Genomic DNA, 25,917 nt, shown 5'->3' with positions numbered 1-25,917 from the left:
GGGCACACAAGCAGTACATTGATAGAATTACACAACCACACCCCCTCCAGAAGAGTAACCCTAATAAATGAGCGTACCCCAAAGTATTGTGCAAAGCTGGTCACAAATTCTTGAACAAACGCAGGCAGCATGTGACCCTAATCACATGTTAATTGTTGAGTAGTTGCTGCTGAGTAGGGAAACTGAGGCACGGACCTGAGCAAGCTTTCTTTTTCAGACCAAGCTCCTTTAGCAAGGTGTCTCTCTCTCTCATAGAATATTTGTTAACCTTCTGTTAAGAATCTTGCTTAGAATACCTGTAGAACTGTGCAATAAGGAGTTAAGAGTTGTGTTCATGTGTATAATGCAAATCATAAAAGCAGCAAGGAGGAAGCAAATCGCGAGTGTTTTCGACCACAAAATCCCCCCATCCCTCCTGATTCGCAACCCCTGGACCAGTGGCAGGTGCATGGGCAGCCAAGTCATTGGAAATACGGAAGGAGGAAGCCAGTGAAAAAAAAGAAAGGGGCCACTCTGGTCTCACCTTGGGCTCAGGGGCAGGGCTGTACCCCAAACCTTACCTCCCTTTTCACGTATTCACACCCAAAGTGAAACAGCGCGCCTCAATCAGCCAATAGACCCATTTATCACATTAGCCAGGAGGAAGCAGATCGTGACTGTTTTTGACCAAAAACCCCATCCCTCCTGATTTGCAACCCGGCCCGAGACCCCCGAGCTCCCCCCGCGCCGCCCCGGGAGCCTGGGCTCCGGGCTCCTCTCTCGGGAGCTCGAGTCCCCGAGCGTCACGAACCCCCCTGCGCGGGCCCCACCCGCCGCCCGGCCAATCCGGGGCGGCCCCGCCCCCCGCCCCGCCCGCAGCCCTTTGTCCAGCCGAGGAGCCATGGCCGGGGCCGGGGGCCCAGCGCGGCGGCTGCTCCGGCCCCGCCGGCAGCGGGGCGGCGAGGTGGGCGGGGCCGCGCGGCCGGGACACGGGCAGGGGGGGCCCGTGGGGGGTCCGGGCTGGGCGCGGCGGGGGGGTCCGGACCCGGCGGCGCGGGGAGCCCGGGCGGAGCCGGGGGTCGGAGCGGGTCCCGGGGGCGGCTCTGGGGACACACCTGCTCCGCGCGCCCCGCAGCCGGGGAAGCACCGGGGTGTCGGGGCCAGGGGACGAGCCGGACTATCCCCGATGCCGGGGTAGAGACCCAGGGAGCGTCCACACCGGGAGCACGGGGCCCGGACCCGGCTGGTGAATGGCTCTTAGCCAGGATAGTCCGTGATGTGTTGGTCTGTAGATGTGGGGGAGGTTTAAGCTTGGCCTTGGGGGTGTGCCAGTGTGTGTGCAGGGATCGGAGCATTGGGGGGTGGTTTGGGGGATATTGGGTTTGAGGGGGTCCATGTTCAGATCTGGCACTGTGGGTATGTTGGGGTTGGAGCTGGGGAAGTTGGGGAATGTCCGAAGTTGGTTGTTTGGGATGTGGGTGGGGCTGGGGAATGTTTGGGGCTCAGGTTTGGGCTGCAGCCCTGTCACTTCACCAGGGTGTCCTGTGTCTTCCTTGGAAAACCTGGTTCTGCTCTCACTGCCCCCCTGAGATCTTCCTCACTGAGGCTGTACTGTATCTGCCAAGCAAGTTTGAGTCCCAGGGGCTCTGCACAGGCATGTACAGGGCAGGATTGGGCCCTGAAATCTGGAAGCTGTGAGGCTCTTTCGAGCAGTTTGTAACATCCCTCCCCCCGCTTCTTCCAGGAGGCACCGGGAGAGCATCTGGCCTGTGAGCGAAAAGCCAAGGAGGAGCGGCAAAGTGCAGAGCTGCTGGTAGGTGCCCAGAGCCCCCTGCCCCTCAGGTTTGCCTGGGATCAGAGTGTCCTGAGTGACACCAAACGCAGGGCCCGTCCTGCCAGCCTCAGCCAGGAAACATCCCCACTGGAGCCCAGGGAGAGGGCAGGGTCAGACGTGGGGGCAACATGATGTGTTTAGGGTCCAAGAGGCTGCTGTGCAGGACAGTGTCGGTCTGTGGCCTGGAGGGACCCTGCCCAAGGACTGCTCAGATATTATAGTGACCAGGGTTCCTCTCTAGTGCCTAGGGGAGATGGGTGGGGAAGGAGAGGAAATGTGGGTGGGCAGATGAAGAGTTTGGCTAAGTGCAATTTGATGAGGTTTTGGGGGGAAAGCCCTCCCCCCCCCCCGTTAGCCATGTGCAGCTCACCCCACACTCCTTCCTGCACCCTTCCTGGCCTAACTGAGCTCCCATCACCTGCCGTTGAACCCTGTGTTCTGGTAAATAACTCCCAGCTGCTGGGGGCACAGGTCTGATTCTCCCTGTTACCGAGCCGCCCTCTCCCTGGGTTGCAGAAACAGACTGAAGCTGAGAGGCAGAAGATCGTTGCGGAGTGGAAGGAGCTGCGAGGGTTTCTGGAGGAGCAGGAGCAGCTCCTGCTGTCCCAGCTGGAAGAGCTAGCCAGAGCCATCGTCAGGAGACGGGACGAGGGCGTCTCCAGACCGTCCGGGGAGATTTCCCTGCTTGGAGAGGAGGGGCAGCAGCAGCCAGGGAGCCAATCCCCACAGGTCAGACTGGCTTATGGCAGTGCTAATACGCTGCTTCTCAGCCCTAGACCCCAACGCCCCTCACAAGGTGGGTCAGGGACATTATCCCTATTGTACAAAGAGGAAAGTGAGGCACAGGACGGAGCGCAGTCCTGCCCCAGTCACACAGTGAGTCTGTGGCAGAGCTAGGGCTGGGACCTGGGAGTCCTGGGTGCTGTAACCCCAAGACCGTCTCTCCTGCCCTGTAAATGTCTATCTGCGTTTGCACTTTGAGGGTGAAATTCCCAGCCCACCCTCCCCCCACCAGGCCCAAGGTCCCATGTCGTCTCAGGCTAGTGGGTTCAGTGTTGTGAGGGGACTTGGGGGGGCTCTCAGCACTAGGGGGAATATTCTCTTCCTGTCAAGTGCCTGGGGAGAGACTTTCCCCGATGGCGACCTAGCAGGGACTCCTGGGGTTGCTGAGGGCAGGTGTCCCAGCAGTGGGGAAGGGAGATGGCAGCTGTTCTCTGAACGTGAACCCAAGTGTCTGAAATTCCCCAAATATCCGCGGCTCCAGTGGTGACTCCCCTGCAGAGCAGGAGGCCACCCCAGCCTGGGACAGGCCCACTGACTGTCTCTCCTTTCTCCCCCTGTGCAGGGTGCTGGATGCACTGAGAGCAGGTACGTCCTGGGCTCCATGGCACCGTTCGTGTGGAAAGCGATGGTTTAGAATTGGAATTCTCCTGACTGCGGCGCTTCCCCCGCTGTGACCCGCTGGCTGAGTGCCTGAGATCACGTCTTTCCTTAGTGGCTGCCTCAGGAAGGAGAAGAGCCTCTTACTATCTGACAGCTAATGGGGGCTGGCAAACATAGGGCTTGTGGGCCGGACCCAGCCTGGCTGATGTGTTTACGTGGCCACATCACGTGTTCACAGTGTGCAGAATCTCAGCTTAGGTTTCTAGCCTTCGCGGTTGCAAAGAAACCTTCCAAAATGCAAAGGGAGGCGATGGTGCCTTCCTGAGGGCCTGTCTACAGCGTTTCAGTGGAGATGCTCCCTATGGCGATGGGAGGGGTCATCCCACTGGTGTAGGTGATCCACCTCCCCACAGGCAGGAGCTAGGTCGATGGAAGACCCTCTTTCGACCTAGCACTGTCTGCCGGGGCACTCATGTTGGCTTATCTATGCTGCTCAGAGGTGTAGATTTTTCACACCCTGAGCAATGTAGTTAAGACAACCTAATATTCTAGTGCAGCCCAGGCCTGAGTCTGTGAAACAGCCTGAAACCCTGCTCAGAGATGTGTGAACTCCCCTGGGAATCTCATTGGTGTGTAGCTGAAATGATGTCACTTGAATGTCCACTGCTGAGCTCTGTAGCAGGTGGGATGGGGAGGGGACAGGAGTGAAGCCCTTGAGTGGAAGGAATAGGGAGTTGCTGTAGGGAGGGAAGAACAGAGGAGAGACACACAGACAAAGATGAGAGAGAGAGAGGGGCAGGGGGAAGGCAGGGAAACAGGGTAGAAATAGAGAAGTGGCTGTTTTCCCAGTGAGTGAAAAAGTTGTGACAATGAAGTACTTTATAAATAACAGTAATTAAAAGCTTTCTATATAAAGGGCAGATTCTCTCCCCCCCCTCCCCCCCCCCGGATCTTTGTGCCTGGGTGTCCCCAGTTTATGCCCTAGCCTAAGGACAATGATAAGGGATACAGGCCTCTCCACCAATGGGGCTGACACCCCGGGGGTCACTGCTTTAGCTGAAGTTCTCAGGGCTATTGGCATTAAATGGTCCAGGTTCAATCCCCGGGGAAGACCTGGGCTCTGTCTGTGGCCACTGTGAGCACATGGGACACGCCCACTCTCTGGTCTCTGTCTCCTCCCTTTCCACATATCCCAGTGCTGGTGCCCCTTGTTACTGGAATAACCCAGAGTGGAGGGTGGCACAGCACCCCAGCGTGTCCCAGAGAGGGCACCAGAACCTGTCTCCATTCCGGGCCCCAAAGGCTCCCCACATCCCATCTCTCTGGGCCCATGGAGAGCGCAGGGCTGTGGGCAGGTGACATCTCAGACGATAAAGCTCAGATGCAGGTTTCCCAGAGTTTGGGGGCTTCTGGGATTGGGGATCAGACCCATGTCTCACCCTTCCTGCTTTCCTCAGCAGGGAGGACGGGCCGTTTCAGAAGCCAGAGCTGGGGTTTGCAGAGCTGGAGAAGAGACTCAGCGATTTCTCTCTGAAAAGTGCCATCCTGCAGGAGGTGCTGCTGGGATTCAAAGGTGAATTGGAGTTTGGCAGCAATGTCCCTTCTGGTTAGAGGGCCCCTCGCCCTGGGGAGGAGTCAGGGGCTATAGTGTGTCGCTGACCCTGGGCTCCAGCTCAGGGAGTTTCCCTTCCCCATGCGAGTAGCCTGTGGGGCTGGCTCTGCCTGAGTTATCAGCCGCACTCTGGGTCACCATCTCATAATGAAAAGCAAGTACGTTAGTAACCAATAGGAATATGCCCATGAATGCGAGGGCCTGAATTCTCACCTCTCCCATCCTCTCCTTCCCCAGAGACTCTGCGACTGGAGCTGGAGAACAACACAGGTACGTTTCTGTCTCTCATGGGGGGGATTCAGACGAAGAACCACATTAGCGGCAGGGGCTTGCTGCCTCCAGCCTGAGATAAACCTGAAAGCGGTGGGACAGCGACTGCCCAGGTCACTCCTGCGGTGAGGTCTGGTGGGGGTCAGAGTGAATCCTGAGCTGACGGGTGCATTTCCCTTTGAGGGAAGGAACAAGAACCTGAGTGGTGTGAAATGGGGAGACGAGGCTGCATCATCCTTACACGGTGCAGCCTGCGGCTTTAATGGGCGTCGCCACAGGGCGGCAGCAGAGTCTCGGGAGTGAGGGATTGGAACCCTTGTCTAGACTGATCCTGAATGCGAAATGGGGCTGCTATACGGTGTGCGGACTGGCTGTGAAGGGAAGACAGCACTGAGCTGTACAGGGGCTCATTCTGAAGGAGGAGGGGGCTTCGCTAGTGGAGATCAGTGTTTCTCACACTTCACATTGGGGATCCTTTATCTGAGGTAAAGAATTTTTGCCACTTTCTTACATTTACTCTAAAGTAAGAACAGACCAATGGAAGGGTGTTAAGCCTTCACGGTGTGTGTTTCAAGAGGCCGACAGAGAATCCCTGACCTTGAGGGATAAGCGTGTGCAGGGCCTGGGGGAAAGATTCTCTTTATTTAGGTCCTAATAAAGCTTTCCGTATTTCCTAGCCCCCATGACCGCCTTTCCTGAGTCCCCTGGGGGCTGTGACCCATCAGCTGAGAAACACTGGGTCAGATTTGATCACTACTGGCTATGAATAGGAAGAGAGCACTGCATTGTGTATGGCCCAAGTTTGGATGAGCAGCTGGCTACTATAGCATATGTGGACTGACCCTGGGAACCTGTCTGTGACCTTTACTATAAATACCCCTGATTAAATCTTAGCTGGGAGCCCCTGGGGACCCAGCGGCTGCTCTGTCCGCCCTGGGGCCACTGCTCCGGTGGCCCCCAGACCCCTGCTCGGGCAGGGCCCCGGGCCAGCTGCTGGACTGAAAATGAACCGCTCTAAAATGAAGTGTATGGGGTTTGATGCTTTGCCAAAAGCCCAAATACACCTCTACCCCGATATAACGCGACCCCATATAACACGAATTCGGATATAACGCGGTAAAGCAGCGCTCCAGGGGGGTGGGGCTGCGCACTCCAGTGGATCAAAGCAAGTTCGATATAACGCGGTTTCACCTGTAACGCGGTAAGATTTTTTTGGCTCCTGAGGACAGCGTTATATCGGGGTAGAGGTGTCATAGTCAAGGGGGAACAAATAGAAGTTGTTGAGCATTACGTCTGTTTGGGCCAAGAAATCAACACGCACCACGATCAGGAAGGTGAACTATCGCAAAGAAAGCAAGCCTTTTGGCGCGCATTCAGTTCTATCAAGGATGCCCTCCAAGGAAAAATCAACAAGGCAACACACGCCAACATCTTCAAGTCAACAGTACTGCTGGCAATGTTATACGGCAGCAAAACATGGGCGCTTACAAAGATAGAGGAGCAACAGCTTGTCTGTCACAGAGAGGGTGATGGAAAGAAGAATTCTGGGGATTTCAATCAGTGACCAAGCCCCCAATGACATGATGAGACAGTAGAGTGGAGTGGAGGATGTTGTAAAATGTGATGGGGTGGGCATATAGCAAGGCTCACTGACAATCGATGGACTGCAGCTGTCGCTGAATGGTACCCACGGGAACTGAAACGACCACTCAGCTGACCTTCAAAGAGATGGGAAGATTTTATCATGCAAAGGCATGGCCACACCTGGAGAAGGAAGGCCGGGATAAGAGAAGAATGGAAGACTTGTTGTGATCGGCGCAACCTATATGAGGGCTGAAGTCACTGATTGATCAGCTGTAGTCAGTTCCTGTTATCCTGGGTTTTCAGGCCAAAAAGATCCACTTTGTATGAGCTCAAAGGGTGCTTCTCCCCCATAGTCCCCTAAGTGATGGGTGTCAGAATGGCTGCCTTTGGCTGTGTGACCCAGCGTCTGTTGTCTCTGTGCCAAGAGCCAGGAAGGCTTCCTTGGTGTGCAGGCTGCATTCCCCATCATGAGTGCTAAATGGGCTCTCCTCCCACACCCACTCCGCACTTGGTTTAGCTTGAGGGTTTGGTTTGTTATATGGAGATGGCTTTTCTTTGTCCTCCCAGGAACTACCTGGTTCCATTTCCATTGGGGACACAGGAAAACAGCATCCCTTTGTCTGAGGCAGGCTGAGTTTATGCACTGCTTATAAAAGACATTTTAAAAACCTTTTCAGCACATGCCTATAATTCTTTAATAGTACCATGTGCTACACATCCTGGTCATGTGTAGCACACGGTACTATTAATGACGGGCATGTTACCTGTTTGCATAGGATACTTTACATGACAATTTTTAGTACGGATAATGACAACAGTGTGTTGGGACAAAGGGTGTCAGCCTGAGGAGAGTCACACTTTGGTGAGTCCTCTGCCAGATGACGGTGAGGGCTCCATGGGCTACACAGGGGAGGGGAGATTTGAGGGATCCCAGCCCCTTAACACAGAATCTCTGCCCAGGTCCAATTGCTTTGAAGCCCACCCTCCATTTTCTTTAGTCTACTTTCACTTTCTTTTACATATTTTTTTCACATATTCTTATCTCTTGTCCTCTCTCCATCACTCACTTCCCCCCACGGATGCCCTTCCCTACCCACTGAGCCTGCGGACACTGTTCCCGAGTCCTTACGTTCTCCCCTCACACTCCCTTCCCCAGCACAAATGGGCACTTTGGTGTTTATGTCACAACGTGTTAAGAGATTTCTGGGGACTTAGAGAATGTTGCTTCCTCCTCTCCATCTGCAGCAGCCACAGTCTCTCTTCCCTGCAGGCTCCTTGGAGCTTTGAGCCAGTCCTCCTGAGGCCACATGGCCCGATTCTTGTTTCTCACATTCTCCTTTTGCAGAGAAAATAAGAGTCTCTTGCTCCTGAATTATATTCTGTAATTTCCCAGCCATGTTCCACATGCTGGGGAATTTTAATACTCCCTCCCACTGCACCCGACTCACTAGATTTCCTGACATCTGTTACTTCCGCATTGCTGCATTCATTGACACCCCCCGCTCCCTCCCATCCCTTACTGGGCTGAAACCCCTCTAGCTCATGCTCACCGGTCTCAGCTTCTGTAGGACACTTGCACTGTCCGTGTCAGTGAGAACTGGATCCAGGGCGGTGTCCCCTCTGGCTGGAGCTCCCTCTTTCTGGGACGTAGAAATGTGTTCTCTGTATTTTAGGATCCCCTCTTTTGTCTGGCTGTGTGTGGTCCCAGCAGAGATGTGGATAGTTAAGTCTCCCCATTAGCTGAGTACCATGCAGCTTTGAGCACCTGGGGAGCTGGCTCTGGGATTTTACTGCTTTAAATAATAGGACATTGTGACAAATCTCCCACAAATTCACCTGCTCTCACTTATTTTCTTCCCCTGAGCTGGGTTTCCAGTTTCCAAATCTAATGTGGAACAAGCTCAGAGCCAAGAGATCCTGGGAGCTGATAGCACAGATGGGAATGAGTTAAACTAACTCAAAACTTGTGTGTGTAATGAAAAGAGCTTGGGATTCCCTATAAAGACCTTGTGAACTCTGGGTTTAGGGTTGTCCGCAGCATGTGATGCGTCCTCATGAAGGAGGTCAAAGCTTCCCACCCATCCTCACTGACATCTGGCACAGCTCTCTCCCTGACGCCCCTTCCCCTGGAGTAGAGGCAGATTGGTCCTGTCCTCGCTCTCCTCGGGGGAAAGTTTTTGGAGGAGTCAGCTCCTGATTTTTTCGATCTCTCCAGCAGTTATTTTGGTTTGTTTTCCCCCTTTCCCCAGAGCAGGGAACGACTCATGACTGGATTCTCTCTGTTGCAGCAGGTGATGGGGCAGTGAGTGAGAACGAGGAGGAGAATCCGCAGCAGGGAGATACTCAGCATGTGGAACCACCCGGGATGTTATCAGAAAGATCTGAAAAGAATATTCACTGGAATCGTGAGCAGAGAAAAGGTCATGAGAGTCCGCTCTGGCCAGAGAAGCAGCAGGGAAATCAGCCAGGGGAGGGTCGGGGAAGTGGCCAGGATCTCCAGGAAACCACAGCCCAGCAGAGAATCCCCCCAGGAGTGAGAAAAAACACCTGCACGGAGTGTGGGAAAACCTTCAGTAGCTGCTCAGCTCTTATTACACATCAGAGTATCCACATGGGCAAGACACCCTATAGATGCTGCGAGTGCGGGAAAAGCTTCAATCGGAACTCGCACCTTAGTAGACATCGGAGACTCCACACAGGACAGAGACCCTTTAAATGCTCCGAGTGCGGGAAAAGTTTCAGTGTGAGCTCAAACCTCATTGCACATCAGACAATCCACACAGGAACCAGACCCTTTACCTGTTCTGAGTGCGGGAAAAGCTTCAATCGGAACTCAAACCTTATTACACATTTTAGAATCCACACGGGCAGTAGACCTTTCACATGTGCTGACTGTGGGAAAAGCTTCACTGACAGCTCAAACCTTACTCAGCATCAGAGAACACATGTGGGGGAGAGACCCTATAGATGCTCTGAGTGCGGGAAAAGCTTCACTCGGAGCTCAGACCTTATTAGACATGAAACAATCCACACAGGAGACAGACCCTTTAAATGCTCAGCGTGTGGGAAAAGTTTCAATCAGAACTCACACCTTATTACGCATCAGAGGATCCACAAGGGAGAGTAATCCCATAAATAGCTTGGCTAGGGCTGGCCGAAGTTTTTTTTTTTATAATACATTTGCTATTTCCCACATCGTGACCTTTAAAGCTGTTTGCACCATTTGCTTCACTGTGGTCCCTCAGCTCCCCCAGGTGAATTGCCCGCTTTTGCTGCTCATCTTTCTTTGGGGTGAAGCCCATCGTCTGTTCTATCAATTCCTTGATATCCTCTAAGGCATGGGAGTGTGTGCCCCTCCTGCCAGGAATGTCCGTCAGTCCCAGATAGGGATGACCTCAACTAGCTACATTGAGGTAAAAATCTACTTGGACTTTGTCTCTACTAGGGTTTTTTGGGAAGTTAGCAAGCTTGAGTAGCTAGCTTGATTTAAATACTAAACTATTTTTGCAGTAAAGACATAGCCCTGCTAAAATGGTTGGGGTTAGCTAGCGCATTTCTCCTTAAGCTGACCCAACCTCCATCACTCTTCCTAGTGCAGACAATCCCAAGCATCACATTTCTATTTACTCCTGCGGGAACTCTGCGCCAAAAAAATAAAAATTCTGCACACAATATTTTAAAATTCTGAAAACAAACACTACATAATCATGCCAGTTTCAATTATTTTGGTAATTTATTTCAAAATACCTGTCAGCAAGTATGACTGTAACAATACAGACACACACAAAATTTCCCCCAGGAGCAGAGAGTTAAAGAAACCTCTATGACAACCTAGTTCCTGTTTCTCTGCCCCACCCCGCCCCCACCCAGAGCCCAGCTGGGTGGTCAGAGCCCATCCGTGGCCTCCTCAGGCCAGACACCAGCTCCCACCCCCCCTTGAGCCCAGCTGTGACACACCCCTGGCCAGACACCAGCTCTCCTTCCTCCCTCCCCCCAGACCAGCTGTGGCCCCCTTAGGCCAGACACCAGCCCCCCTCCCATGTAGAGCACAGCCATAGCCCCCCTAGGCTGGACACCAGCCCCCCTCCCGTGTAGAGCCCAGCCGTGGTCCCCCCAGCCCAGGCACCCATCCCCCCCACCACCCAGAGCCCAGCCGTGGTCCTCCCAGCTCAGACACCAGCCCCCTACTGGCCACGGATCCAGAGGGAGAAACAGCCTGTTGCTGGGTCCCAGGCTTGTGTGGAGTTTCCTGCACACCGCCCGCTCCTTTCCTCGGGGCGTGCGGGGAATTGCAGCTGCCAGGAACTCTCCACTCTCTCCCCTGGTCCTCCCCACCCCCGCAGTGTCTTGTGTGTGCAAGCAGGGCTCAGCCGGATCCAGCGGCCCCTGCTGGCGGCCAGCAGCATCGCAGCCTATTTCTAGGGGGGAAAGGAAATTATGCGTAAAAACCATTAATTTCTGCAAAATTCTGCATTGCGCAGTGGCACAGAATTGCCTCAGGAGTATTCTTGTTCCCCCACTAGCAGGGTGATTGTCAGAGTACTCCCTCACTGCTACAGCTTTAGAATTTATTCTATCCCTCCGCCTCTCAAAGTGTCAGGTGACACACTGTTCTCAGCTCTGTGCTTAGGAATCACATACTTGTAAGCACTGGAGATGAAAGTGTCACAGACCTAGAGGGGAGATTTGAGTGGATCCCAAAGCCAGTGTGGTCGGTCTGATCTTAAATTCCAGTTTCCATTGATTGAAAAAGTGACTTTGGGGCTTTTTCATGCTGAGCAGATGGAAAAACTGCTGTTTTCCCCCATTTCAAATATGCTAAAACTGTTGAAAATAATGAGGTGGTGTTGAGTGAAGCAGGTTTGAATGGATCATAGGAGAACACAGTGGGAGAATTTATCCTCCTGACTTTTGAATCACTAGATAGAACCTCCTCTGGAATTCATAGCATATTACACGGTAATTGTCATATTTCTCTGCATTATGGATTTCTCTTTCCTGAATGCCGTTTGGTCACGTAACTGGATATTTTGTTGGACAGAATGTAGATCAGATTTATTAGGGACTTTGAAACAGATGACCATTTGCTAAAATAGTCTTGTGGTTTTTTCCCCCATCCCTCCACGGTGACAGAGGAAATTCTTTCAGTCACCGGGAGAGAATGCTCCAATTTATTGGGCATGCTACCAAGGAACTAGTCGTATATTTTAAATCTCCATACTAAAATGGTGAACAACAGTACACCACAAATGGTGCAACTAGCTGAAGTAATTGGATATGATCACACTGTTGTTCAGTTGGTTGGGTCAATAACGTGTCAGATGATCTGGGGAGAGAATTTCACAGGAAGTGACTTGGAACTAGGCAAAACATTTGGTTCCCAAAACAGTTGTGGCCCAGGCAGGTCCGGATTAAAAAATTTTGGGGGTCCCTCCCCACCTTCCTTAAACTAGATAGAGCATGTGGTATACTATATGTAAATATGAGATCCTCTTCATTTATGATGATGATTTCAGAGTTAGAGCTTTCTCAGCAAAAAAAAATACAGAAGCACCACTGAAAGTGAAATGATGGTGTCTTATGCTAACTTATACAGTAGCATAGTGAACTTTGAGAATTAGAACACAAACAGAATTTGAATATAAGAATAAAAATTAGCCCCACTGAGTGTAAAAAAGCATTACGATGTGCTGTGCTGCATGTTTCATGTACTGGAAGAAAACATGTATGTTTAATATATTTTAATGTGTTTTGTTTGTTTAGGGTTTTTTGTTAACCACAATTCTCCACTTTTACCTAGTCGTTTGTTCACTTTGTTACCCTTTTTTAACAAACCTAATAATTATTTTTATAGAATGCTTCAGACTATCACATGCACCTGGTGTATTAAACTAAATTGGTTTGTTCAATTCTCAAACAATTTTTCAATCATATTTTTATGCCCTGGGTAGAGAAAGCATTGCTGCTGGGCCCGATCCTTCCAACTTTACTCTTTGAAATCAGTGGGATTAGTTGTGTGTGCAAGGACTGTGCGAACCAGACCAACTCTTATTTTGCAACAGATTTAACAGGGTTTGTTTTGTTTTTTGCTTTTTAAGTGTAATCAGTTAGCTGGGCATTGTGCCAAAACTCTGGTGATTATAAATGCAAATTTGAATGTGTGTGTGAGAGAGAGAGACTTTTTACACACACACACACACACACACACACACACACACACACACACACACACTCTCTCTCTCTCTCTCTCGGATTGAGCACCAGTCAGTTTAGGGACACTCAAAGCATGGGGTTGCATCCCTGACCATCTTGGCTAATGGCCATTGATGGACCGATCCTCCATGAACTTATCTAGTTCTTTTTTGAATGCACTTAGGGCTAGTCTACGCTACCACACTACATCGGCGCAGCTGCATTGCTGCAGCGAGTCTGGTGAAGACATGCTATGCCGACAGGAGAACACTCTCCCGTCAGCATAAGTAGTCTGCCTCTATCGGCGGGAGAGTGTCTCCCACCAGCATAGATCGGTGTAGACACTGCTTCAAGTTGATGTAACTTATGTCGCTCGGGGGGTGGCTTTTTCACAACCCTGAGCAACATAATTTACATAGACTTAATCAGAGAGGGCAGTGCAGAATGGGGAAGAAAATTGGCAGCATGTGACCTAAAGAAGAAGAAAGAGAAGAACCCACATACCCCCAATGCAGAGAGAGGTAAGAAACCGTTTTCAGGCTCTCTGCACAGGTACTACAGTGGAGAATGGTTTGGTAGAGTCATCTGAGGGAAGGGATCAGAAGGAGACCCCATTGACCGGAGGGCATGGGATGCATTGTCCTAGGGATGGGGGTTACATGACCACCACTTCCAGGAGGAGGAGACGGGTGGTGGTGGTCGGGGACTCCCTCCTAAGGGGGATGGAGTCATCCATCTGCCGTCCAGAGCAGGAAACTCGAGGGCAATGAAAATGATCAGGGGGTTGGGGCACATGATTTATGAGGAGAGGCTGAGGAAACTGGGCTTGTTTAGTCTGCAGAAGAGTGGGGGGGGGGGGGATTTGATAGCAGCCTTCAACTACCTGAAGGGAGTTCCAAAGAGGATGGAGCTCGGCTGTTCTCAGTGGTGGCAGATGACAGAACAAGGAGCAATGGTCTCAAGATGCAGTGGGGGAGGTCTAGGTTGGATATTAGGAAACACTATTTCACTAGGAGGGTGGTGAAGCACTGGAATGGGTTCCCTAGGGAGGTGGTGGAATCTCCATCATTGGAGATTTTTAAGAGCAGGTTGGACAAACACCTGTCAGGAATGGTCTAGATAATACTTAGTCCTGCCATTAATGCAGGGGACTGGACTAAATGACCTCTCGAGGTCCCCTCCAGTCCTATGATTTCTATGATAGTCAAGCTGATAACTACTCCAGTGTCTATCAAAAAATCCCTCACAGGGCACCCCTTGATTACCCCCTGGAGCATAGGGCAACTGGATACGTCCCATCCCAGACTGAATATGGACAGAATGCCTCCCTGGGCACCTCTAGGTTATAGTCTCCCCCTCCTGCCCTCCCGACCGTTCTGAGAACAATAACACTCCTGTCTCCTAGCAAAATTGTGTGCCTGACACTGCAGGCAATCCCAATCCCCTGGTCTCCATGACCACACGCCCCTGCCAATCTGGTGAGATCCTGGGTAGCCCGTTTAGCTTGATGTCTCTGACTCTGCTCTTCTATTGCCGCCTGCTCATCCCTGACTACCCACCCAAAATCACGGCCCCACGGGCGGGGGGTAGAATAGGCCTGGAGAGGCTCAGCCTCCCCTGGTGCAGCCACTGCCGCCGGATGCCAGTTGTGTTTTGGGTGGGGGAAATCTTTGCCCTTTGCTGTCAATACGCTTCACGGTCTGAGCAGGGCAGCCCCAGGTGAAACAGGCCTCTCATCCAAGAACTCCTGGCTCCGTCCCACTGAAGGATTATTATGGTGAACAGCACCAGGTGGCCCTTCTTGTTACCCAGGCTGATGAGTTCTTGTTCAGTCCCTTTGGAAGACAATCTTGTGCATTCAGTGATGCAGTTGTCCTAGGAGAGAAGCTGCTGTCTCTCTGTATTGGGAGGCAGTTCTTGGCACAGAGTAGCTTCCTGGGAAGCAGGCATTGGTGCATGCGGAGATTTCGGGAGGAGGGGATTTCCCGTGTGCGGTTTGCCTCTGTTCCAGGACTGCTGTATTTATGTTAATAAAGCAAATCACACTTAGAATTCACCCAGCCTCTGTACACGGATTTCTCCTCCACTGGGAACCTGACCGGCAAGGCCCAGGACATCTCACGCTCACCAGAGGGGCAATCCTTGTATCAGTAGGATAATATCAAGGCTGGCCTTACAGATGGGTGATGTGGGTGACCAGCCAGGTCAAGAGGCAAGGAGGGGGGTTGGCCTGGGGTGCGAGGCTGCAGAAAGGAGCTCAGGGCAGTGAGGGAGGTGGCAGCGGGGCCCTGGGATGATGGGGAGCCCAGGGAGGCAGTGAGGTCCAGAGGCAATGGGGGATGGGTGGGAGATCCAGGGGCAATGGGGGACCCAGGGAGGCAGTGGAGGCCAGGGGCGATGAGGGGTAGAGGGAGCCCGTGGAAGCAGTGGGGGTCAGGGGTAATGGGGGGGAGCCAGGGGAAACTGTGGGAGTCAGGGGGAGCCCAGGGAGGCAGTGGGATCCAGAGGCAACAGGGGACCCAGGGAGGCAGTGGAGGCCAGGGGTGATGGGGGGAGGTGAGGAGCCCAGGGAGGCAGCGAGGCCCAGGGGCGATGGTGGGATGGGTGGGGGACCCAGGGAGGCAGTAGGGGTCGGAGTGATGGGGGGGAGCCAGGGGCGATGGGGGGGGGGAGCCAGGGGAAGCAGTGGGAGCCAAGGACGATGGGGTGATGGGCCCAGGGGAAGCAGTGGGAGCCAGGGGCGATGGAGAGATGGGTGGGGAACCCAGGGAAGCAGTAGGGTTCAGGGTGATGGGGGGGGAAGCAGTGGGAGCCAGGGGCGATGGGGTGATGGGCCCAGGGCGGCAGTGGGGGTCAGGGTGATGGGGGGGGAGCTAGGGGAAGCAGTGGGAGCCAGGGGCGATGCGGGTGGGGGCCAGGGAGGCAGTAGGGGTCGGGGTGATGGGGGGAGCCAAGGACGATGGGGTGATGGACCCAGGGAAAGCAGTGGGAGCTAAGGATGATGCGGGTGATGGGCCCAGGGAGGCAGTGGGAGCCAGGGGCGATGGAGAGATGGGTGGGGGCCCAGGGAGGCAGTGGGGGATCCAGGGGCAATGGGGGACCCAGGGAGGCAGTGGGAGCCAGGGGCGATGCGGGTGGGGGCCCAGGGAGGCAGTGGGGGATCCAGGGGCAATGGGGGACCCAGGGAGGCAGTGGGAGCCAGGGGCGATGCGGGTGGGGGCCCAGGAGGCAGCGAGGTCCAGGGGCGATGGAGAGATGGGTGGGGGACCCAGGGAAGCAGTAGGGGTCGGGGTGATGGGGGGGACCCAGGGAGGCAGTGGGGGTCAGGGGCGATGCGGGTGGGGGCCCAGGGAGGCAGTGGGGGTCAGGGGCGATGCGGGTGGGGGGCCCAGGGAGGCAGTGGGGGTCAGGGTGATGGGGGGAGCTAGGGGAAGCAGTGGGAGCCGGGGCGATGCGGGTGGGGGGCCCAGGGAGGCAGTGGGGGTCAGGGGCGATGCGGGTGGGGGGCCCAGGGAGGCAGTGGGGGTCAGGGTGATGGGGGGGGGAGCTAGGGGAAGCAGTGGGAGCCAAGGACGATGCGGGTGGAGGCCCAGGGAGGCAGCGAGGTCCAGGGGCGATGGAGAGATGGGTGGGGGACCCAGGGAAGCAGTAGGGGTCGGGGTGATGGGGGGGAGCTAGGGGAAGCAGTGGGAGCCAGGGGCGATGCGGGTGGGGGCCCAGGAGGCAGCGAGGTCCAGGGGCGATGGAGAGATGGGTGGGGGACCCAGGGAAGCAGTAGGGGTCGGGGTGATGGGGGGGACCCAGGGAGGCAGTGGGGGTCAGGGGCGATGCGGGTGGGGGCCCAGGGAGGCAGTGGGGGTCAGGGGCGATGCGGGTGGGGGGCCCAGGGAGGCAGTGGGGGTCAGGGTGATGGGGGGAGCTAGGGGAAGCAGTGGGAGCCGGGGCGATGCGGGTGGGGGGCCCAGGGAGGCAGTGGGGGTCAGGGGCGATGCGGGTGGGGGCCCAGGGAGGCAGTAGGGGTCGGGGTGATGGGGGGGACCCAGGGAGGCAGTGGGGGTCAGGGTGATGGGGGGGACCCAGGGAGGCAGCGAGGTCCAGGGGCGATGGAGAGATGGGTGGGGGACCCAGGGAAGCAGTAGGGGTCGGGGTGATGGGGGGGACCCAGGGAGGCAGTGGGGGTCAGGGGCGATGCGGGTGGGGGCCCAGGGAGGCAGTGGGGGTCAGGGGCGATGCGGGTGGGGGGCCCAGGGAGGCAGTGGGGGTCAGGGTGATGGGGGGGGGAGCTAGGGGAAGCAGTGGGAGCCAAGGACGATGCGGGTGGAGGCCCAGGGAGGCAGCGAGGTCCAGGGGCGATGGAGAGATGGGTGGGGGGCCCAGGGAGGCAGTAGGGGTCGGGGTGATGGGGGGGAGCTTGGGGAAGCAGTGGGAGCCAGGGGCGATGCGGGTGGGGGCCCAGGGAGGCACAGGGGGATTCAGGGTGATGGGGGGAGCTAGGGGAAGCAGTGGGAGCCGGGGCGATGCGGGTGGGGGGCCCAGGGAGGCAGTGGGGGTCAGGGTGATGGGGGGAGCTAGGGGAAGCAGTGGGAGCCGGGGCAATGCGGGTGGGGGGCCCAGGGAGGCAGTGGGGGTCAGGGGCGATGCGGGTGGGGGGCCCAGGGAGGCAGTGGGGGTCAGGGTGATGGGGGGGGGGAGCTAGGGGAAGCAGTGGGAGCCAAGGACGATGCGGGTGGAGGCCCAGGGAGGCAGCGAGGTCCAGGGGCGATGGAGAGATGGGTGGGGGGCCCAGGGAGGCAGTAGGGGTCGGGGTGATGGGGGGGAGCTAGGGGAAGCAGTGGGAGCCAGGGGCGATGCGGGTGGGGGGCCCAGGGAGGCAGTAGGGGTCGGGGTGATGGGGGGGAGCTAGGGGAAGCAGTGGGAGCCAGGGGCGATGCGGGTGGGGGGCCCAGGGAGGCAGTAGGGGTCGGGGTGATGGGGGGGAGCTAGGGGAAGCAGTGGGAGCCAGGGGCGATGCGGGTGGGGGGCCCAGGGAGGCAGTAGGGGTCGGGGTGATGGGGGGGAGCTAGGGGAAGCAGTGGGAGCCAGGGGCGATGCGGGTGGGGGCCCAGGAGGCAGCGGGGTGCAGAGGGGCAGCGTTTCCCCGAGGCCGGTGTGGCGATACGGGACCCTGGCACCTGCAGTTGCTCCGAGCAGGGCCCAGGAGTGGGAGTTTCCCGGCCGCCCCCCAGGGGAGGGCCCCGGTTCCGGCCCCGGCCCTGGGCAGCCCCTGGCCGCGGCCAGAGCGGCTCTAACGCGGGGCAGCAGCCGGAGACTGACGCGGGCGCTGCTCCCCGCTCGGCCCCGGGGGACCTGCCCGGGGCGCTGCAGGAACCGGAGCCGGGAACGTGTCGCCCTCGTTATCCCCCATCCCCGGCCCTGTGCCCGGGGGCGGCTCCTGCCCGGGCTGGAAGCGCCCCGCGCTGGGCCGAGCCCCGGCGGCTATTCCGGGGCACAGGAAGCGGCGGGGGGAGATCGGTGAGATCAGATCCTGCGCAGCTGCCGGGCGTGGGGAGCCGAGCCCGGGCTCTGCCCCGCTGCGGAGTGTGGCCAGGCCAGCCCAGCCCGGCCGGACTCTCTCCCTGGCCGGGACTAGCCCCGGGGAAGCCCCGGGCTCTGGAGACATCAACGCCTGAGTGGAGACTGCAGGTAATTGAGACTCCGGGGAGTGGGGCAGGAAACCTCCCGCCCCCCGGCGCGCACCAGGGGATGGGGGGCCTGGCGCTGGCAGCCGCTGGGAATCTGTTCCCCCATTAGCAAAAACAACGCAGAGTCCTTGTGGCACCTAGAGACTAACACATTGATTTGGGGCGGGCATAAGCTTTCCTGGGCTAGAACCCACTTCATCAGATGCACGGAGTGAAACATACAGGAGCAGGTATAAATACATGAAAGGCTGGGGGTTGCTTTACCAAGCGTGAGGTCAGTCTAAGGAGATAAATCAATTAACAGCAGGATACCAAGAGAGGAAAAAATAACTTCTGAAGTGATAAGAGGGTGGCCCATCACAGTGCTGAGCAAACAACTCTGAACCTGCTGCTCTCAGTTCTTCCCTGAGAAGACGGGGGGGGGGAGTGTTGCCAAGGTAGTGATTTTTGTCACTAGATTTAGTTTCCCTGGTGAGGAAATAAGTGTCAACATGACCAATTTAGTGACTTTCCCGGCTGATTACAGTGATATCCAGAGAAAGAAATACCAGTTTGTGTAGTCACAAAATCATTCGCAAGAAGCTCAGTGTTACTAAGATCTGTTCCTGGCTCTTCCGCCTGCTTTCTGTTGCCCAGCAAGTCAGTGTCATTACCTCTGACTTGGGCATGTCCTCGGAAATCCCCACACCTAGGGTTTGCTTGGGCTGGGAATGAGAGGAAGGGTTTGACTCCTTGTGGCAGAATAAATGCTTAACACATAACTGGGGCTCAGCGCCTCTGCCTTGGTGGTGGGGAGGGGGTGAAAAACCAGGTCTAATGGGGAGGGCAGCCTGGAAGAGGGGAGGATACAACTGCCCCTTGGGAGAAAAGTTTAGATCTTCTGCTTAGTAAAAACTAGGGCTGTCAAGTGATTAAAAAAAAATCATAATTAATCACATGATTAATCACACTGTTAAACAGTAATGGAATACCATTTATTTCAATATTTTTTGATGTTTTCTACATTTTCAAATATATTGATTTATATGGAGATATATCTATCTCATAGATATCGAAGGGACCTTGAAAGCAATTGCAACACAGCATATGAAGTGTACAGTGCTCACTTTATATTTATTTTTGATTACAAGTATCTTCACTGTAAAAAAACCAAAAGAAATAGTATTTTTAAATTTTCAATTTCTATTTCCCTCATACAAGTACTGTAGTGCAATCTCTTTATCATGAAAGTGGAACTTACAAATGTAGAATTATGGACAAAAATAACTGCACTCAGTCCTACTTCTTGTTCAGCCAATCGCTCAGACAAACAAGTTTGTTTATGTGTCAGAGGGGTAGCCGTGTTAGTCTGGATCTGTAAAAGCAGCAAATTGTCCTGTGGCACCTTACAGGCCAACAGACGTATTGGAGCATGAGCTTACATCCAATGAAGTGGGTGTTCACCCACGAAAGCTCATGCTCCAATACGTCTGTTAGTCTATAACAGGCCTGCACAACTCGTAAAGCAGCGAGGGCCATATTACTCCAAAGAAAATAGCTGAGGGCTGAACCCCCCCCAGCCCCGCTGAAACAGCGCCTCCGCCCCCCGCACCACCCAGCCCCCGTGTAAGCAAGCAGGACTCACCCCGGTGGCGCTTCCTCCTGGTCATCTCGGGAATTAGCTCATCCAGCCGTTGAAGCACCCTCTGCAGGCTGGTGTCCCGCTGCCGCTGGCCCCATGTCCCACCCTTTGATCTGGGGTGCTGCCCCCTGGCAATACCCCCACACTCTGCCTCTAGGTCTCCCCTCTCTGGGGAGCCCCCACCCACTATCCCTACCTCGCCTCAGAATAAGGCCACTGCCAGTCACCAACTAGCCCCTGCACCCTGGGGCAGACTGCAGTATAAGCCACTCATCACAGGCAAGGTTGGGTTGGGTTTGGACCTGCTGCCTCTCTCTAGAGCTGGGCTGCCCCTCTGCAGCCCTGATACTGGTCTTAGGCCCTTAGCTAGCTCCGCAGCTTGGGGGTTTTCCAGGCTGGATTTCCCCAGCTCCTCTAGCCTTCCCCAGCCCAGCTCCACTCCCAGTACCCTGCTCAGCTCCCTAGTAGCCAGGCCCTTCTCTCTCTACAAGCAGAGAGAGACTTCCTCTGGGCCGCTGGCTCACAGCCTTTTTATACAGGCCAGCTGGGGCCTGATTGGGATATGGCCTAGCTGCAGCCGCTTCCCCAATCAGCCCAGCTTTTCCCCTGCCACAGCCCTCCCCCAGGGCTGTTTAAAGCCCTTCAGGGCAGGAGCGGGGTAACCACCCTGCTACATCCCCCGAAACACATCCCCCGCCCCAGCACCACCCGCCCCATGGAAACAAACCCTCCTTCTCCAGCGCCACCCTGCCGAAACAGCTGTGGGCCGAAAAGGAAGGTTGGGGGTGTGTGTGTGATACTTTATTAAGAATTTTTCAATTAAAGCAAACAATTTTTAAAATTATTTTAATTTTTTTTATGAATCATGGAAAAATGAAAAACCCCTGTTCCATTGAAAAAAAACCATTTGTACTTTTCATAATTACCTTGCAAGTTTAATGAGAGATATTACATCTCTTTTCGGCAACAAGCTTGTCGTATTTGGGGGTCATATTTGAAGTGGATATTTTCATAATGTCTTCCAAATGGTCGTCAGAGAAGAACGTGGCTTGTTTTTATTCATGTTCATGATGGAAAATGTTTGTTCACATATGTAAGTGCTTCCAAAAATGCTGAACGTTTTTAGTGCAACTTCGATAAGATTCTTGTATTTTTCATCATCCAGACTTTTGTAGAAGTCTCACAGGCTGTTTTCTCTGTGCTTATGTCGATAAACTACCGAACATTGAAGTTCAATAACCTCCAACTGCAAATCTAGTGGCACTTCCTCTGGATCCACAGAAAAGGGATCTTCAATCAGCTTCAACTGGACGTCATCGTCTTTAGACAAAGTAAGTCTTCTGTCAAATTCTTCAATCAAAAGAATGATGTGCTTTGCGTATTTCTCTCCTAACTCGTTGTGTTTGTGCTGAGAGATATGCTGTGCACAAGTGGGAAAGTGACACATTTCACCTTTTGACAGCTGACTTCTGAAAAGTTTCAATTTCATTTTGAAAGCTTTCACTGCTGCACACATTTGAAATATAAATTGTTTTTTTCCGTGAAGTTGAATGTTGAGATCATTCAGGTGTGCTGTAATGTCACAAAAGAAAGAGATCTTGATTCCAGGACTCATTTTCAAACTCTGGGAATTTTTTTGGCACATTTTCTAGGAATTTTGCTACCTCCTCTTTCAAAGCAACGAAACGCTGGAGCACTCTTCCTCGACTCAACCACCTCACTTCTGTATGGTAGATTAAGTCGCTGCACTCGGCGTCTTCCCCTTCAAGAAAGGCTCGAAATGTCCTATGGTTTAGTCCTCTAGAACGGATGTAGTTTACAATGGAAACTACCATTGACATTACATGCTCAAATTTTAAGACTTTGCTACACAAACCTGCTGATGTATAATGCAGTGATGTTTGGCTATTTCTCTCTCGATAAATTCTTCAAGAAGAGTAACTGCTCCAACATTTTTTCCACACATAGCTGGAGCACCCATCAGTACAAATGGCCACCAAGTTTGTGAAATCTAATCCCAACTTATCATTCATGCACTTTATCACTTCACTGGAGATTTCTTTTCTGGTTGTGCGACCCGTCATGGAGCACATGCCAATAAGTTCTTCAGTAATTTCAAAGTCTTTATCAATACCTCTAATAAAAATAAGAAGTTGGGTGGTGTCTTGTAAATCGGTGCTTTTATCCATAGCTAGGGAGTAAAAGCAGAATTCACTGACTCTCTGCTTTAACTGATCACTTAGATTGGTAGAAATGTCAGGTATTCTTCTCTGTACAGTCATGCGTGATAGACTGACATTCTCAAATATTCCCCTCTTTTCTGGACATAACTCAGATACAGCAATCAACATACACTTTATTAAAAACTCGCCTTCTGTGAAGCATTTCCCAGCAGCAGCAATTTCCTTAGAAATTTGAAAGCTTACTTTAGTAACTATCGTTCTCAGTGCTCACTTTCTTGAAAATTTGCTGTTCTCCACTAAGGTTTTTCGCTAAACTGGCTGCTTTCGTTATTTTTTCATTTGGGTTCAATTTGGCGAGATTGGGATGCTCAGTTTCAAAGTGCCACCGAAGGTTGTATTCTTTCGGAACAGCTAACATTTCGCGACACACGAGGCACAGTATTTTGTCTTTGGAAACAGTATGTAAGTATTTATTCATCCATTCAGTGTTGAAAACTCTGTGCTCTGATTCTGTTTTTCTTTTCACTCATGGTAGTCATTATGAAGCTCAAGATTTTGTTGAATAAATTCACACACAAGGGAAACACTCACAGTCAGGGCCGGCACTTCCACTAGGCGACCCTAAGCGGTCACCTAGGGCGGCAGGATTTGGGGGGTGGCATTTTGCCACCCTCGGCAGAAATTTGGCGGGAGGGGTCCTTCCGCTTCGGGTCTTCGGTGGAAATTTGCCGGTGGGTCCTTCACTCGCTCCGGGATCTGCTGCCGAAGTGCCCCGAAGATGTGGAGCGGAAGGACCCCTGCCGCCGAATGCTCAGAGGAGGAGCGCTGCCGCCTAGGGCAGCAAAAACCCTGGCGCTGCTCCTGCTCACAGTCACACACAAAGAGAAGAGACATCTCACGGCGCGTGGCACACTAGCAAGGCACTGACAGTGTGTGGAAGCCTGTAGAGGGGGAAAGAAATGGTGCGCATAGGGTAACCAGATCACAGCAGTAAAATAGCACCCGCCCCCTCCCTGCTCGGCCCCATCATTACATCCCTCTTCAGCCCCCCCAGGGGTCACTATATTACTGCACACAGCATACCAAAAATTAAAATACTGAAAATGGACGCCTCCCTCCAGCCACCGACTTGCCACTCGCCTCCTCACCCCCCCCCCCCAAGTATAAAGCCTTGCCGCCACAACCTGCCCACCCGCCCGCTCGGCTCGTCATCCCCCCATGAAATAAGGGGAGGGGAAAAGGGGGGCAGTGTGAAAGGATTGGATGTGACTGTCCAACACACAAACACAGGGAGCCCGGGGGGGAGGGTGGGGGAGAAGCAGTGTGATAGGGGCCGGGAAGGGGTAAGGTCTCTGGACCAGGGAAGGGGGCAGCAGTTGGGGCACGGCAGGTGCAACACACACACACACGTCTCCCCCGGGAATTTCCTGGCTGCCCACAGACAGTTCAAACCCTCCCCCCATCACTACGGAGGCCGCCCTGGGAGCAACCAGCGCAGTAGCCGCAGGGCTGCCCAGAGGATTCAGGGGGCCTGGGGCAAAGCAATTTCAGGGGTCCCTTCCATAAAAAAAAGTTGCAATGCTCTAGTAACGTATTTGGAAATGTAAAAAATAACCAGTGAAATACATTCAAAAAATAATTTGTAATAATTTGAAAATATACTAAATACATTATTTAAAAACATTAAAAGCTGTAATGGTATGTATACATTTGCAATTACATAATGGGCTCTTGCTGGGTGATGGTTGGTGCCAATGGGCTGTCCCTGCCTGGGGGTCGTGCTGCTGTTGCCCAGGGCTGGGTGGGGAGCTGGGCTCTGGGTTCGGGGGTGCCCGGCTCACAGGGGCTGGGCTCAGGGATGTGGGGAGATGGGATTGGGGGGTGTCCGGCTCAGAGGGGCTGGGCTCGGAGCTGGGGGTCAGGGCTGTGAGGGGGATGGGGTTGGGGGGGAGCCTGGCTCAGAGGGGCTGGGCTCAGAGCTGGGGGTCTGCGCTGTGGGGGGGGGATGGGGTCGGGGGGTGCCTGGCTCACAGGGGCTGGCCTCAGAGCTGGGGGTCAGGGCTTTGGGGGGTGGGTCGGGGGGGAGCCCAGCTCAGAGGGGCTGGGCTCAGAGCTGGGGGTCAGGGTTGTGGGGGGGATGGGGTCGGGGGGGTGCCCAGCTCTTAACATGCTACTTACTCCCTCTCCCGGAGCCTCAGCGCACCGCGTCCAGGAGTGGCCCCAGAGCTCCCACTCGGCCGCAGCTCGCAGCCCCGCCCCCTTACCAGCTGAGACACTGGGGGATGGGGGAAGACGGAGGCGGGGGGAGCCTCCGACATACTCCTGGGGGCCCCTGTGGAGTCCAGGTCAAATTGCCCCTCCCCTCCCCCGGAGCGCAGCGTGTGCGTGGAGCTTTGAGGTCGGCCCCTCCCTCCCCGGGCAGGGGGCGAACATGGCAGACCTTCCGCCGCTTTCCCGGGGGCCGCACAGTGAGCCCACGTGGGCCGCATGCGGCCTGCGGGCCGCATGTTGTGCAGGCCTGGTCTATAAGGTGCCACAGGACTCTTTGCTGCTTTTAAATTTGTTTACATTTGCAGGAGATAATCCTGCCCGCTTCTTGTTTATAATGTAACCTGAAAGTGAGAATAGGCGTTTATCGCAAGATATTTATTTGCCAGATGTGCAAAAGATTCATATCTTCCTTCATGCTTCAACCATCATTCCAGGGGACATGCGTCCATGCTGATGATAAGTTCTGCTCGAAAGCAGTCCAAAGCAGTGTGGACCGATGCATGTTCATTTTCATTATCTGAGTCAGATGCCACCAGCAGAAGGTTGATTTTCTTTTTTTGTGGTTCAGGTTCTGTAGTTTCTGCATTGGAGTGTTGCTCTTTTAAGACTTCTGAAAGCATGCTCCACACCTCATCCCTCAGATTTTGGAAGGCACTTCAGATTCTTAAACCTTGGGTCGAGTTCTGTAGCTATCTTTAGAAATCTCACATTGGTATCTTCTTTGTGTTTTGTCAAATCTGCAGTGAAAGCGTTCTTAAAATGAACAAAATGTGCTGGGTCATTGTCCGAGACTGCTATAACGTGAAATATATGGCAGAATGTGAGTAAAACAGCAGTGGACATACAGTTCTCCCCCCAAGGAGTTCAGTCACAAATTTAATTAATGCATTATTTTTTAACAAGCATCATCAGCATGGAAGCATGTCCTCTGGAATGGTGGCTGAAGCATGAAGGGGTATACGAATGTTTAGCATAGCTGACCGTAAATACCTTGCAATGCTGGCTACAAAAGTGCCATGCAAAAGCCTCTTCTCACTTTCTGTTGAAGTTATAAATAAGAAGTGGGCAGCATTGTCTCCTGTAAATATAAACAAACTTGTTTGAGTGATTGGCTGAACAAGAAAGGACTGAGTGGACTGGTAGGCTCTAAAGTTTTACATTGTTTTGTTTTTGAGAGCAGTTATGTAACAAAAGGAATCTACATTTGTAAGTTGCATTTTCATGATAAAGAGATTGCACTACAGTACTTGTATGAGGTGAATTACAAATATTATTTCTTTTGTTTATCATATTTTAATATTTGCACT

At 53.8% G+C, this 25,917-nt stretch overlaps 2 protein-coding genes across 4 annotated transcripts in view; both read left to right on the top strand.

Annotated features, from left to right (window-relative positions):
* The first annotated feature begins 867 nt into the window (after positions 1–867).
* Positions 868–12,418, top strand: LOC128829168 (zinc finger protein 79-like). 3 transcript variants are annotated; one of them, XM_054014433.1, is made up of 7 exons: positions 868–943; positions 1,724–1,792; positions 2,330–2,542; positions 3,159–3,181; positions 4,657–4,769; positions 5,046–5,078; positions 8,951–12,418. In XM_054014433.1, the coding sequence occupies exons 1-7, from the start codon at positions 881–883 to the stop codon at positions 9,787–9,789; spliced, it is 1,353 nt and encodes a 450-aa protein (XP_053870408.1). In that variant the 5' UTR covers positions 868–880; the 3' UTR covers positions 9,790–12,418. The 3 variants fall into 3 exon arrangements, with proteins under 3 accessions (XP_053870408.1, XP_053870409.1, XP_053870407.1); XM_054014434.1 differs by having other exon boundaries at positions 4,654–4,769; positions 8,954–12,418; XM_054014432.1 differs by having other exon boundaries at positions 4,654–4,769.
* Positions 12,419–15,755: 3,337 nt separating this feature from the next.
* The window catches only part of LOC128829336 (zinc finger protein 3-like), a 40,369-nt gene continuing 30,207 nt past the window's right edge, over positions 15,756–25,917 (top strand). Inside the window, exons 1-2 of the mRNA XM_054014717.1 lie at positions 15,756–15,861; positions 18,115–18,536. Of these exons, the coding sequence (XP_053870692.1) occupies positions 15,756–15,861; positions 18,115–18,536 (528 nt within the window). The remainder of the gene's footprint in view (positions 15,862–18,114; positions 18,537–25,917) is intronic.

Source organism: Malaclemys terrapin, chromosome 25 (assembly GCF_027887155.1).
Source record: "Malaclemys terrapin pileata isolate rMalTer1 chromosome 25, rMalTer1.hap1, whole genome shotgun sequence".
NCBI lineage: Eukaryota > Metazoa > Chordata > Testudines > Emydidae > Malaclemys > Malaclemys terrapin.
Note: the sequence above shows the minus strand (reverse complement) of the source record. Positions and strands in the feature narration are given on the sequence as shown.

Bases quoted from the DNA above. Each gene is read 5' to 3' on its own strand.
- LOC128829168 (XM_054014432.1), top strand. From the start codon at position 881: ATGGCCGGGGCCGGGGGCCCAGCGCGGCGGCTGCTCCGGCCCCGCCGG. The intron at 944-1,723 runs GTGGGCGGGGCC...CGCTTCTTCCAG, and splicing joins GCCGGCAGCGGGGCGGCGAG to GAGGCACCGGGAGAGCATCT. The intron at 5,079-8,950 runs GTACGTTTCTGT...TCTCTGTTGCAG, and splicing joins GGAGCTGGAGAACAACACAG to CAGGTGATGGGGCAGTGAGT.